We start from the raw sequence: 15,496 nt of genomic DNA, 5'->3' as shown, positions 1-15,496 counted from the left end.
AAAAAAGAAGCTTTTGAAAGAGAAGAAAACAAGTTGTCGGTGTTGTTACAATGTGCGTATGTTTTATATAAAATGTTTGGCAGGGGAACCTGTGAAAGGGAAACCTGTTTTCCTTTTTTCTCTGTGTTATGAATGGAATGTGAATGTAAGCATTTCCTTCTTTATGGATCGTGAACACTTAAAATAATTTGTGTGCAAACGTCTGCACATTCGGCGTCTTCGTCTTGGCAAGGAATGGTTTTCAGTATTTCGGAACAGTGAGTGACCAAATGGCTACCTGTTCATCGTTTCAAGGAACAAGTGTGTTCACTTAGCCTTGTTATACAGAAGTGTAGACGAGAGGCTGAGACGTCTTGACAGTAGTGAGGATGATGCTGCTGATGGCTCAGTTGTGCTTGGGCCAGAGAGCCAGATAACAGAGATTCTTGTAGAAGAAGTTTGCTAAAGCAGCAGTAATGTAGACTGGAAAAATTCATCATCATCATCAGCCTGACTACACCCAAAGGCCTTTCCCACGTCTCTCCAATTAACCCTGTCCTTTGCCAGTTGTCGCCACTGTATCCCCGAAAACTTTCTGCCGCCCCCTGCTATGGTTGTCTTGTAATGGAATTAACACCGTTACCCTCAATGACCAGCGGTTATCTTGCCTTTGCATTACATGCACTGCCCAAGCCCATTTCTTCCTCTTGATTTCGACTAGGATGTCATTAGCTCCGCATTTGTTCTCTCAGGCAATCTGCCCACATCTGGTCTCTTAACGTTACACCCATCATTTTTCTTTCCATAGCTCGTTGCGTTGTCCCTGACTTAAACTGAACCCTCTTGATTAGCCTCCACGTTGGGCAAGTTGGTTCATCACCAATGGGGATCACTGCAGTCTGAACAGCAAAACTTTTAAGCCAGTTTTAATTATCAGTATGTGTGTGTGTGTGCGCGCAAGCGTGTGAGTGCACACGACAAAAGGCAAGAGTGACTCAATGTTTCTATTTTTTTTAAATTAATAGTGCATGGTTATTGTCGCTCAAACATAATGAATTAGAAAGCAGGACAGAAAACAACCATGTTTTTTTATGGAGTGTGTGTGTATTTGAAAGTGAGTCTTTATACCGCAACCTCATGTGACATGAAAACAAAAAGCACTGAACTACCGGAGAATTCCAATGAAGTATGCTCAACACATTGCATGCAGAAGGCTGAAATCACACACCTCTGTGGGGTGGCAGCATTATTTAGGGGGTGTTGCTAATTTAGTTTGGAATCCACATGTTCTTGATGGTTGAAAAAGAGTAAAATGGTGATTAGACACACCTGTACACAGAGGATGTTAGGTCCGCCGCGGTGGCTCAGTGGTTATGGTGCTTGGCTACAGACCCGTAATGCTAGGGTTTGATCCCAGCCGTGTCAGTAAAATTTCAAAGGAGGCGAAATTCTAGGGGCCCGTGTTCTGTGCGAAAGAACCCCAGATGGTCGTAATTTCTGGAGCCCTTCACTACGGCATAAAGACTGATTTGTCGAGCACAAATTTGCAAATGCTTGAGTTTGCAGTTGTGGTCTGCAATGACAGCACTGCTCTCATGCTCCAATTGCTTTCTTGTTTTGTTGATGTTCACCACGATGCAGCTTTCTTTTCTGTGTTAACCATGCCAGTATCCCAGCCATGATTCTAACATTTTCCAGTGTGCTCACTAACATGTAAATTATTGCCCAACTTTTGTGTAGTGTATGATCGAACATCGCTTTAGCTGTGACCGTTGTGGCCCAACAAGTTCAATGGAAACTGGCAGCCAGCTTGCAGATTTCACGGGCCAAATTTTCCCTACGGCACCTGCGCCGGTGGCCTACAGCACGTTCTTCAACTTGCAGTATTTGTGCACGAAGAATGATGGATTGATACTGGGGAAAGCATCGGATATTGTTTTGGGCACGGATAAGGCTGTGGAGCTTTTAGTTCCTCCTGATCAGCATGTCGCTGTCAAGTGGTCGCAAACTTTACTTGCCTTTAATTCTCTTCCCCTGAAACGAATCTGGCAGAGCGCAATACCATGAGCGTTTGGAAAATTGTTCTTCCTGAGTTTAGCAGCAAGTATAGTACAGAGAATTTGACGTTGCTTTAAGGTGAAACGATTATTTGTTGTTGCTGCCACATACTATATTTCGTAATATTCATGTACTAAATTTTTCGAATCGCCTCACGAAAGCATACGCCACGACAATCAGAGGATCGTTTTGCGATTATAAAAACAATATATGGATGGCATAAATCTCAGAACAAAGTAAGCTGTGCATCGACTAGCTGTAGCCACGCCCGCTAGAGCTGCAAGCAGTTACGGAAAGCCCACTCACGACTGTGTCAGCTAGAGTGAGAGACGAACACAGAGATCCATTCAGTTTTTAGCAACTTAGCTGGCTTTGAATGGAAAGTACCTCAAACCTGTATGAAAGTTAACTGCTTAACTGCACGGTTACCCAGATATATAGCCTCGACCGCGGCAAAATGATTTGCATCTTCGCTAGACATTTGCGGAGCTTTGCTCCGATTGGTAAAAGCGCAAACGGGTCAAACCCACCAAGCAGAGGCAAAGCACGATTTCATTATGACACATTGCTGCGGCTTGACATGCATGCATTGAGTCGCATGAATTAAGCCAGATCTGCAGCATAAACACAATAAAGGACGGATCTGCCAAGCACAAAGTTGCAAATGCCTGAGCTTGCTTGCCATGGCAGCAAACGCATGATCGCATGTACAACTACGGCATGCACTGTAATTTGTTGCCATTGTTGATGCTCACAGCCATGAAGGAAAAACAAAAACTCGGCTGCCACTGCAAAGCTAAAGTGTGAAATCTATCGAGGAGGGAAATAGTTGCCATAATGATTCAAGATAACATAATATTTCTATAAACTGGAAGGCGTCGCAGCTCGATTCAAACATGTATTCATGACCCGGGAATTAAAAATTTGTGAGGGAAGCTGATTCCTTAAAATTATGTGAACATTACAAATACTGTATGTGGCTGGGCAGCAGACGGGAGCAAGAAATACTCGCTTCGCTTTCAAGCAACATCCGATGCTTAGTACTAATTCTCCAAACGATCATGATATCCTTAACCGGATCCGTTTCATCGTATGAGAAAGGTAAAAAAACCTTGCGACAACGTGACAGTGGCATGTGGTTGATCATAAGGAACTAAAAACTCCACGGCCTGATCCGTACGAAAAGCAATTTGACGCTTTTCCCGGTATCAATCCTTCGCCCTTCGTGCACAGGCACTGAGAGATGAGGAACGTAACCTTCCACCGCGTAGATATTTTCCTTTCTCGTGTTTCGTCTATTTGGCCCGTGAAATCTGCAAGCCGGCTGACAGTTTACAATTTCCTGGTTGGGTCACATCTAAAGCATTGTTGGATTATACATTACGTAAGCTGGGTAATAAATTACACACGGTTTACATGTTCAGTCAGTGACCGCCGCGGTGCTCGCCTGCTGACCCGAAAGATGCAGGTTCGAGCCCAACCACGGACGTCGAATTTCGATGGAGGTTAAATTCTAGAGGCCCAAGTTCTGTGCCAGGTCAGTGCACGTTAACCCCAGGTATGGTCGAAACTTCTGGAGCCCTCCACTACGGTAACTACAGCGTGTCTCATAGCCTGAGTAGCGCTTTGGGACATGAAACATTTTAAGACAAAAGAGCTACTACTGGGGCTAGTTGGAAATACATACTTGAAGGAATTGGTGAGCGCTAAAAAACACGGAAAAAGGGACGAACACACAGGACGAAGCGCTTGTCGTCCTGTAAGCGCTTGTGTAAAGGCCCATCTCCATGGGCGCATCCGAGGCGCACGAACGCAGCGCCTACGCGTACCAGCGTACGCCGGAGCCGGACTGTGCATGCGCGACGCGCCGACGCGAGCCGGCGCTGGCGCTTGGCAAATATCTGTCCATGTCAGATATTCGCGCCTCGCTCGCGCCGGCGCCGGAAGTGACTCGCTGGTTTGCGGTCGGTGTAACCAATCAGAGAACGCAGTTCTCTCGGCATCCGATACTGCCCTTCGCGCCGTTAGCTTCGCCGAGCACGCGGTAGCCGCGACAGGCCATCGAGTTGCATGTGTTTTTCGGCGCTTGTCGCGGTGTGGCGCTGGGCGCGTAAGCGCTGCGCTGGTGCGCCTCCGATGTTTCCATGGAGATTGGCCTTAAGCGCTTGTTTTAAGCGCATCGTCCTGTGTGTTCGTTCCTTTTTCCGTGTTTTTTAGCGCTCACCAATTCCTTCAAGTAAACATTTTAAGCCAAGCCAAGCCGCATAGAAACCGTTGGGCAAGGTTGACGTAGAAAAGAAAGCTGCATCGCTATGAGCATCAACAATGGCAACAACAACGAGTGCGACCAGGTGCTGTCATATGGCAAGTAAACTCGGGCGTTTGCAAATTTGTGCTCCTCAAATACGTCTTTTTTTGTGATTATACTGCTGGTCAGGCTTCATGCGGCTCAATGCATGTCAAGCCGCAGCATGTCATATAGAAATCGTGCTTTGCTTTGCGCGTGCTTGGCGGGTTTCCGACCCGTTGGCGCTTTTACCAGTCGGAGCAAAGCCAAAGCTTTGCAAATGTCTAGCCACAAGTGCAAATCATTTTGCTGCAGTCGAAGCTATTCGGGTAACCAGAGTTAAAGCAGTTAACCTTGATGCAGGTTGAAGTACTTTGCCATTCGAAGTGGAGAATTCATCGCGTGCAATTAAACGCAACAAGTGCTAAGGTACCGATTTGCACTGGCTAGCCGCTAAAAATTGAATGGATCTCTGTGTTCGTATGTGACAGTCTTCCTGACACAGTCGTGAGAGAGCTTTTCGTAGCTGCTTTCAGCTCTAGCGGGCGTGACTACAGTCGGCGCGCCATTTACTTGGTTCTGAGGTTCATGCGGTCCATTCTGCCTTTAATCGCTGAGTGAGTGCAATTCTCCGATTGTCGTGGTGTGTTTGCTTTCTCGAGGACTAGTGTAGCCATAAAAAGGTATGGTTCATATGTGCCTAGACACCCGAGAAACTGTGACACCGTGCGTGAAGCGCTGCCGTCTATTCTGGGGCCCGATGTAGGTGATGCAAGTGGCGGTACTTGTAGCCAACTGATCGTGCCGACAAGTGGAAAGAAAGAGGATATCAATTTTAATTTTTTTTTTTGTGGCAGTGAAGCCACCGCACTCTGCTGTTATAGAATCATTGAAGGATTAACATTTAAGCGTTTGAATGGTCTGCACTGAGCAAGGACAAACTCTTGACACTCTTCCATTGCTTTGTTTATCTTCCCTTTGACATGTCCTCGTGTCATTCATGTTACTATTGTTAAATGCACATAACGTAACAATGCTTTGTGGCTTTGGGACATTATTTTCATTTGGGCTGCTTTCTTTTTTTCCATCTCACAGGTGTCATAGATCATGTTGAAAAGACGAGAACTGCTAATTTCCAGGAGAATCTTCTAAGGGGAACCGCTGCCAACGTCAGGAGACCCATAGGTTGATGCTCGTATCCTGTAAAACCGTGTATCCTTTGATCTGAATGTGTTGACCATTGTGCAATGTATTTAGTGCAAACCCTGAAACTGGAATATATTCCAGTTAGCGAGTAATTACTTGTTAATATCCACGAGAATGCACCCGTATGGCTGCTTCAGAAAGTTAGATTCTAGCTATTCTATTATTTTGCAATTCCCTGCCTTATTCGTTCGGGGTGAATGTGCCGTTCTGCAGCTTTCTTTCAGTCATTGTTGCATTGCTTATGCCTGTATTTTTTTGTGGCAGCACACTGCTGCTTCCAACTTTCTGGTGAAAACGTATGTAAAGGATAAATGGCAAAAGCTGCAGTGCTCTGGGCAAGGGCGTCCGCAGAACTTTTTGCAGTGGAGGGCACCGAATGACTGGGGATGGGGGATGCACCGAATTAGCACCAAAAAGACACTATTTGTGGGCTAAACTACCCACATGAAATGAAAATTAGAAAGAGCAAATTAGTGCTAAGCTTGGAGAACATGCGTTGGATTTTAATAGGGAGCAAGAATTAATCTTAATAATCAAAATTCGAAAAGTTACAATCACCAAAGCATGCTAATCAGGCTGTGTAGTTGTTTTCTGCTAGTGCATAAAAATTATCCGACATTCCAGGAGGGGGGGCACCAGCCCCCTTGCCCCCACCTCCCTCCAGACGCCCATGGTTCTAGGATATTCAGTGTCCAACACCAAAGTGGTAGGGGTTTATCATAGGTAAGCTGAGTAAGTGTGCAAAACCATGTGTTTATTCTTAAATGGGAGGTTACACTTAAGCTCCTCCTTAAGGGTATGACGCGATTGCTTTACTGGGTTAATTACCATATGTGTAGAATTGGTCATTGTCTACTTAACATTCATAGGCTGTGGTGAGTCCTCATAATAATAGTGCAGCGGAGCAGCAGTTAAGCGATGCGCCGCTCCACTGTCAGGTGGCTATTTCTATCACAGCCACCGGTAGGGATTGTGCGGCCATGTTGCTCTTCCTGAGCAACCTCTCACGACCAATCATTATCTGCCACCTGCCAGCCGCCGCAGTGACACAGTGGTTATGGGGCTTGGCTGCTGGCCCGAAAGATGCAGGTTTGTTCCCGGCCGTGGCGGCTGAATTTTGAGGGAGGCAAAATTCTAGAGGCCTGTTTGCTGTAGGAGTCAGTGCATGGTAAGGAACCCCAGTGGTTGAAATTTCCAGAGCCCTTCACTGCAGCATCCCTCATAACCACGGTCACTTTGGGACGTTAAACTCCCATAAACCATAACTGCCACCTCCATGGTGGTCAATTTACTCACAATTGGGTAGGCAGGTTGTGATGATGCCACAAGGTTACGTAAACTATGTGACGAGACACCCTCTTCTGCAGAAAACAAGGTTCTTGCTAGGGGTTAGTACGTATGGAGCAGTGGTTTTGCACTGAAGCTGGAGGAGACACTCAAGGTCTGCCTAAAGGGTATATGACCTGATAGCAATGATGTGTTAATGGCTATAGATGGGGATGTGGAGATGCTCTACGTTACATTCATAAACCCCTGGGAGTCCTCATACCTCTCCTAGTGGGGTGGGTAAACAATGCGGCACTTCTCTGCGATGGCAGGTGTCGCCACCGGTGGGGCTTGTGCGACCCTGGTTGCTATTCCCGAGCAACTTCTCATGACCAATCATGACCAACTCGTGACCCGGTAGGCAGGTTATGATAGTGTCACAAGGTCGCGTGACCTAGGTTGCTTCTCTGGGGATTTTTCATGGATTTTTTACTCGCAACCAGTGACGCTGACAGTGCTGCTGGCTTTTCTGTGACACGATGCCCTTAACATTGTCGCATTAAAACTGACCTGTTGCAGCCGTTGTGTTGTGAACTCTGAAATTCTATATTTTCATGCATTCAGGCATGCAAGGCATCCTTATTTCATGATTTAAGACACAATGGTGTTGGAATTTATTTTTGTTACTTGTTTGCAATATTTATGTGAACATCTGTACGTGTGTTCTTTGCTAGTTTAAAGTGTTTGTGAGCAACTTGAGTCAGTATGCTACTCTTTAAGAGTCGTACTCGAAGTAGGAAATAGCTACATTTTTTTATTTCTTCTTGAAGAAGCTTGGACGTCTTTATTTTTTCTTTTGCAACGAGTCAGCATTTCAAGCATGGCGTAGCTGTGCTTTCTTGTCATTTCTTCTAGCACTTTCAAAAGGACGGACTGCCGCCACTTACTGCCAGCGATGTCGCATTGCTGTTGGCAGAATCAGTTGCTGGTATCTGGTGGCAGCGTAGCAACAAGCCTGCTTGGCGGTTGTTGAACAAAATGACTGCAGCTCTTGTATGCACTCAATTTAAAACTTTGCAAGGAACATTTGAACTAAGCAACCAAAAGAAACTACAACAATCTGGAAAAGTGTGGAAGCAGTTCCGCGTGGCCGTAATCAATCGACATATTTCCAGTCGCATCTCGTGTCACAGCCAAAATGATAAAGCTGCGTACCGGCGGTTTTGAGCATCAGTAAGCTCACAGTAAGATGATTCGCGGTAATATCAGGAGTATATATTCAGTTATAGCATCTTTAAGACCGCCTTAGTGTTTTACACTGTAGTTTTGATAACACTCGTGCATCTCATGTAATGTGACACTCATTACTGCCACTGCATGGTGCCTGGGTGGCACAGCAGTCGGGTCCACATAGTTACATACTATACGTGTATATCCAGTCCTTGATAGGGGGGTTTTAGACACAGTCTGCCATGAGAAAACGAGACTATGATATGAAAATATTTGATTTCAAATGCTTCTGCTGCGTATCACAGAGCAACAGTGTAGATTTGCTTATTTGGACAAGCAGCTCTCAATTGCTGCAGAAAATAATAAGTTGATGAAAGTCAGCAGGCCATCTCTTCAGCAAAATACTGCAGCTTGCACTGCTTATTCTAATCAACTTCTCTGCTCCGTTTCATTTTGCAGGCATCGATACCAATACTGGCGACCAATGAGTACACAAGCTGCCCAAAGAACCATCTTCCAAAAACAGTGCTTCCAGCATTTTCAGGATGAACTGCCTGATGTTCATAACGTGAAATAGCAGCATAGCCAGTGATCTAAGACTGTGGTGGCGGTGCATGAAAATGGGCCGTATTCGTCCCTGACTTTTTAACGCGTAGACCACAACCATCACTGCAGCAATGAGCCACGGTGTCTCAGTGGTTACGCTGCTCGGCTGCTCACCCGAAAGATGCGGGTTTGATCCCAGCTGAGGTGGTCACATTTTGATGGGGGCAAAATGTTGGGAGGCCCATATACTTTGCGATGTCAATGCACATTAACGAGCCCCACGTGGTCTAATTACCAGAACCTCTCCACTACAGTGCCCCTCATAGCCTTAGTTCTTTGGTGACATCAAACTTGATACACCAACCTACCGTCATTGCATCATTAACAGTGGATATTGTGAAACATTCTATGTATGACATCGTGTGCGAGTGCAGAGGAAACCTTGTTATCTTACACATTGCTGTACAAATGCACTTCTCTATGTTCTTTGTTCTGTGTAGCTTTTTCTGAATAGAGTACACAATCTGGAAAGTACACGGCAAAGGAAAAAAAAATACCTGAAGAAAAGCGCCTGTGTTTGTGTGGATGTGCCTTTTGTGCATCATACTTGGTCTTGCTTTTTCTGCTCTAGTCTCGCCAGTTTAGCTCTTGGTTTCATTGTGGTTCTACTGCCCTGTTAGCTCATGATTTTATGGCTTATTGTTTTCTGCATTCTTCTGCATACAACGCCCTTATCGGTTGAGCTCAGAATAGCTGTAGCAATAACTTTTTCTTATGCTGTCAGATGTTTTCAGGTGATTTTTAATCTATAGTGTTATACCTGATCTCTACAGGAGCTTGTAGTGCGTGTGCTTCTGATTCTATTTGGTGTTAGGAAATATTATCTAGTCTGATTCATTTTGGTTTGATATTAATGGTTCATGCTTATTTTAGTGCTATGGACTACATTGGTGACCCTGCTGGCAGAGTTGGTTTTGTGCTTGTGGTGTGCGATGTGAGTGTTTCTGTTCTTAGTTTATTTTTTGTGATCACCGGGTCTGATTACGCAAGATTGAGTATAGTTCTTTGTTTTCTTAATTGCTTTTTTTTTATTTTGCTGTCTTAACATTCAGAACTGCTGTGTATGTTTTTATTTATTCATTGCAGTTCAGTTTGGTAATATCAAGCTACAGATATTTTTAGTCACGGAGCCTTGTTCTTTTTTTTTTGCTTGAGGCTACAGAAAGAAAATTGTTTGCTTATGATGTTTGCAGAACAGCTGAAGAGGTTCATGCTTTGTTGGTACAATAAACCTATCACGGTAGCTGCCAGACCTGCACACTGTGAGATTATACGCGATGTGGTGCAGTGCACAGAAGCAAATGTGCTGATCACGTTATTTTCGGTCGCGACAGCTCTGCTCAAATATAATATTGAGCATTTGGCTGCATTTAGTAAAAGGGAATCAGTCGTCCAGCAGTTTTTCTCCAGCAGTTTGCTCAAGGTTTATCTGCAACATGCAGGGTAGTGAACGTTCAACCTTTAATAGACAAAAGGAATGCACTCATCAGCAGTGTACTGCATCACGAGTGAAAGCTCACAGGCATTCTGTAATTCGTGAAAAATTTGGCCAGACTAGCAAGATCCCTCCCAAGAGGCCAGGCATTTACGAGCACACTTTATCTTAGTTGCTCTGACTATTAAGTTGTCTGCAGAGTATGACAAGTAATTGTTTGAAAGCTAATACATTATCTGTCCAACTCCAGGCTAATTTACGAGTACCAGGAAATTCGGTTTAAAAACATTTTTTTTCTTGAGGAACAACTCATTGACCTTGAAATGAAATGTTAGATAAATGTTGTGTAAGATTGCCTTCTTCATTTATAGGTTACTGGCTGCCCCTCCAAACGGGCTGTGACATGCTGTAAATACTCTCATTTTCTTGGTGCAGGCCTGGCCACTGCTGATCCCAAGTTCAGAGTACGACCTGCGGAAAACACCAGTAAGCAGCTGCACCAGTCGTCCCACTGCAGTCGGACCTTCATGCAGAAAAACCCTGTAGAACCGCACCTTCGTGCCCAAACAGTTGACCATCCCTTCCAATGTGAACACTGTGTAAAGAGCTTTGCAAGAAAGCATGACTTTGTAAGACACATCCGTACCCACACTGGTGAGCGTCCATACAAGTGTGACCATTGTGAGAGCAGGTTTGCTCTCAAGGCCACCCTGGTGACACATCTTCGCACGCACACGGGTGAACGCCCATACAAGTGTGACCACTGCGGGCGCAAACTTGCTGAAAAGGGTCATCTAGTGCGACACCTTCGCACCCATACGGGTGAGCGTCCATACAAGTGTAACCATTGTGAGACCAGGTTTGCTCTCAAGGCCAACCTGGTGACACATCTTCGCACGCACACGGGTGAACGCCCATACAAGTGTGACCACTGCGGGCGCAAATTTGCTGAAAAGGGTCATCTAGTGCGACACCTTCGCACCCATACGGGTGAGCGTCCATACAAGTGCCAGCTCTGCCCCATGGTCTTCACACAGAGTTCACACCTTGTAAAGCATGTGCGTGCCCACAAGAGAAAAACCGTTTCGGTGTCAGCTGTGCACAATGTCGTTTAAAGAAAAGCACAGTGTAAAGGTACATGAAAGCAGGAAACATGATTCAAATGCCACAGTTCATTGGAGTTCGGATGCCTTTTCTCAGCATCATCTCAATACCATTGCTAGCTAACCTGTCTCACTTTTTAATTTGCTACGTTAGGGAAAAAATATGCGAATTTACCTGCCTTCATAGTACAGAGAAATTCTTTGGTTTCTTTTCCTTCTCCATAAGAAACCTGAACATGCCAGGCTGGTACTTTACTAGCTTAGTTTAAGCCCATTGGGTGATGCACACGAACTGTGGTTACAGTGTTTGGCACTAACTTGTAAACTGACATACAACATGAGAGTAGTTCTGTGTTCTTTTAAAAGCAAATGTAATGCCACCAGAGAAGCATGCTTTTTTGTTATTCCTTCCATGCTTGTGTTGTGGCTGTATTATTGGGACAAAAGAGCCGAGAAACAAAGCCCAGGCTCCAGATGATGAACATTGCTCGCTTTTGTTTGCAGCTCTTTAGAGTAGTCTCTTGGTTTCGCTTTTAAAAATGAATGCTTTACTGCACTAGATTCCTGTGCATTAACTTTTGTCAAATAACCTGCTATCTTTGCATGTGGCATGTTTTTATTACTAATTATGGGCTCAGCATTGTAAATCTTGACAAACATGCTGTAGCTTCGAAGGAAAACCATCACCGTCTCAACAGCAGTTGCTCTCATTCTATTTTATGGTAATGGTTTCGAGGTATTTAAGCATTTCTGCAGCAAGCGCTTGCAGATTGTGTTGTGGTTATGGAAACTCAAGTGAACTTGCTTTGGCAACTACATTGACAAAAATTGATATAAACTGACCGCTGACATAAAAATAATTGCAATTTATAAAAGCTTGTGGAGTTTCATTTGTTAAAAACCACTGAGGGACACTCGGGACAATGCTATCAAATTTTTTGTGTTAGTGAAATCCGATAGTTTGGCATTTGTAGCTTTGCTGCCGCTTGTCCTGGAGTGAAAGATGCATTTATTGCCAAGAGTTTTGGATTCGAAGTTTAAAACGTTTTTCCTGCCTCTGCGATTCTCGGGAGTCTCTGATGACAAAGTAGGAGAACAGTGACTCCGTGACTGCTGGCGGCGGGGGGCGTACCAGCCGAAATGACAACTACTGTCGGCCTGACGTTGAAGGAATCGATCACCTGTTGTTGCTTCATTTACGTTTGCACCAATGTTACGATGGACCCTTTTCCCAATTTTGGCAACGAAGTTCTCGTAAGGAACTGCGTCATGCATTCAGCAACCTCAACCCCTCACAGCACGCGATGCTTTTGAGGGCTGAGGCGGCAAGTCTTGCAAGAAAGTCCTAGCTCCGAGGAGTGGGCAGCATCGCTGTCGCCACTGAGCCACCGTCACGAGTGGTGTGTAGCAACTGGTATGTGCAGGCATATTGAAATTCTGTAATAATACTCCTTATAGGGCTGCTTATGCACCCTAGTGTCTTGGTACGTTAGTGAAGCGAACACGCTGAGCGGTGTATTTGCTAACATGGAGGCACGTTGAACATTGGCTGCACATAGCTCTTTTCCTTGTCGCAGTTGCGTGTCATTGCTCGAAATCCGGCCGAGGAGCACTTGCTGCTCTCTCCTTGTAAATCGAGGTGCGTAATAAAACTATACGGGCACGCAGAACGCATAGCCGCAAAGCGCCCCAAAGAATACCAAAACTTAGCCGGCCGCCTTGATGTGCCTCTAATTTCCGGCTTTCCTTGATTTTCAGCATTCAGGTTGTCTTTTTTCTCTCTTTCTCCTGTGATAAGAGTGCACTAGTGGCTTGAAACAAAACTTGTATACTTTAGTATGGATCAAATGCATACCCTTCATGTACGTTTATTAGCCTCAGAGATCTGTGGTGCCTTTTTTTCCTGTTTCATCATCACGCTTGTACTTGCGAGATTGGTCTGTGGCAGCAAAACCTGTATTTTAGTTCTTGCTCTTTTCTACCTTACAAGAGCTTTCTTTGTTTTCAGAAAGAGGTGTTTTTGTGTTTAGTTGCTGGTATTCTATCGATACAAGCCAACTTCATTTTACTTCTCAGTGTCCCTTTAATGAACATTTATTTACTCCATCCTAGTATGTGTTGTGAGCTTTAATGCTTTGGAGAACAGAGACACCAACCAGCCAAAAAAGGTCTTTCTTGACATACCTACTCCCAGCACGGGGCCCTTGTTCACAGCAAAGATGCAGTCTCTTGCATAAACCGCAACTGAGTTTACTTGGAAGAATCAAGATGCTGCAAAAAGCATTTGCAGCAGCATGCTCGTCATGTGAAAAATAAAAGCATTCTTAATAACGCTTCATCAGCACCGAGTGATGAATGGCCACGAGATTGACTGAGACAAGGCAAGGATTGTTGCAAGCAAAAAAATGATAACATCACTACTGCACATGGAATCTCTAACAATATATACAGAACACAGCACACAAGCTGATATGAAATGACGCAAATCTAAACCCGATATACACATGCTCCTTCCGGTGATTTTTTAAATCTATTTAAAATAAACCTCTTTGGTGATGTCTTCATTGTGAATGCGGCCACCATGCAGCTGAAATGTCAAAAAGGATCTCTTTTTACTGGTTGGTGTCTCTGTTTTCAAATGTAACACCTCCCCACCCCTTCGCGAATGGGATTCTGTCACACTCTCAAATTGATCTACAGTACTACATCAGCTTTTTTCGCGGTGCTGGTCAGTTCGCAAACGGTTTACTTGCTGCTTTTGAGCGTTCTGTAAGTAGTAATTGTGTGTTGTAGTAGCTTGCAGCATTTGTGACCAAATCAATAAATATTTGTTTTCATCCATACAAAGCACAAGGATAGAGTGCCTGCAGACAGCTGAAGCCATCGGCATCTTTGTGAAGCAACTACCTTTACACATGTTGGCAGCGAAAGCACATTACGAACATGATATGGACATTTGCTGACTAACAACTGATCGCTTTATTTATAGTGATTTGAAGTTGACGGCCTGAAAGATGAAACTAAAATACACAGCTGATTTAGAAACAAATACAAATCACGGATTAACGCTGCCTCAGATGGAGTGGAGATATGGCTGAGGGTGACCTAAACTAAAACAAAAACGCACTTCCCTCCAAGAAACCTGTCTTCGTCTTTTTTCAGTGTTATTCGGTGGGGTGTGAATGCAAGCATTTCCTTCTTTTTAGATCCACAACACTTGACCCTTCGTGGGAAAACGGGGCACGTACTGTATTTGCGCGATTGTAGGTTGACCTTCACTTTTTTCATTTGAAAATCCGAAGTGGGGTGCTCCACTTGCAATCGAAACCACAGTTGGGCACCATAAATAAAGGCAAGACAATGCTATAGCGTGGTTGCAATTTCAGGTTTGCTCCACGACTCTGCCCAGTAGAATTCAGTTAAAGGATTTTTATTTTTTTTTTCTTTCAACTGCACACTTGGCACTCAAGGGAGTATCGATAGTTGATGGATCATGATGGCCCGCTGCTCCAATCGTGGTTGCACCATTCATGGAGGGGAAAAAGTCGCGCCGCCACTCGGAACCAGTGCTTCTGAGGAGTGTTTTTGTAGCTGATAGAAGACTTGACACTGCTCACGCATTTGATGGCTGCTGGCAACGTTTTACCGGTTATGTACGGTTTCGTCTGTCGTCATTTGTGCTTCGAGTCCAATATGTGTCCAGTTCTCATTCACGGCTACATTCAAGAAAGCTGTCATTCTTTACGCTGAAGAAATGAACAACCGTGCGCCGTGGCCAGCAGTTCGACGTCTCGGAATGGGTGGTACAGGTGCGATGTTGCAATGAGGCAAAATTTTCAGCTGTTCCACACAGTGTTGTGGCGTGGCTGTTTTGCAAAGTGAGGAATTTCGTGGAATGACGACGTGCTGTGGTTGTTTGGTGGTTAACGACGTTAGAACGATGTGCTGCGGGACCGCAGCAAAGATGACGACGGCAGAGCTAGCGAGGACGATGGCACAAGCTTAAAAATGTTGACGAGTAGTCCAGTGTGAAAAATCCAGGCGCTAACAAAAAATGACACAGAGGGGACACAGCGCTTACTCCAGGAGTAGTCCAGTGACTAATACCTTTTCGTTTTGGAAAGTGCCCACTAGCGTCTGACGTTAAGAGGCGGCGTCCGGATAATGCTATCGCATTCTACTCTTAAAGGGGCTCTGAAAGGGGCTCCAATAAGGTCGCTGTGTGCCTGGCATGTTAAAGCACGCCGCTTTACCAATATTGTCCAGCAAGGATTTTTTAAATGGGCTTCGCTGAAGCTGAGCTATCTGTAGTGAAAATTTGAACTT

The 15,496-nt window shown here is 44.8% G+C and overlaps 1 protein-coding gene across 1 annotated transcript in view; it reads left to right on the top strand.

Moving 5' to 3' along the window:
- The window catches only part of LOC149366402 (uncharacterized), a 32,764-nt gene extending 18,077 nt beyond the window's left edge, over nt 1-14,687 (top strand). Inside the window, exon 3 of the mRNA XM_089550694.1 lies at nt 10,673-14,687. Within this exon, the coding sequence (XP_089406820.1) occupies nt 10,673-11,182 (510 nt within the window). The 3' untranslated portion in view covers nt 11,183-14,687. The remainder of the gene's footprint in view (nt 1-10,672) is intronic.
- The last annotated feature ends 809 nt before the right edge of the window (nt 14,688-15,496 follow it).

Source organism: Amblyomma mixtum, chromosome 1, assembly GCF_055824585.1.
Source record: "Amblyomma mixtum isolate Tamu chromosome 1, ASM5582458v1, whole genome shotgun sequence".
NCBI lineage: Eukaryota > Metazoa > Arthropoda > Arachnida > Ixodida > Ixodidae > Amblyomma > Amblyomma mixtum.
This window is presented reverse-complemented; position numbering and strand designations above follow the sequence as displayed.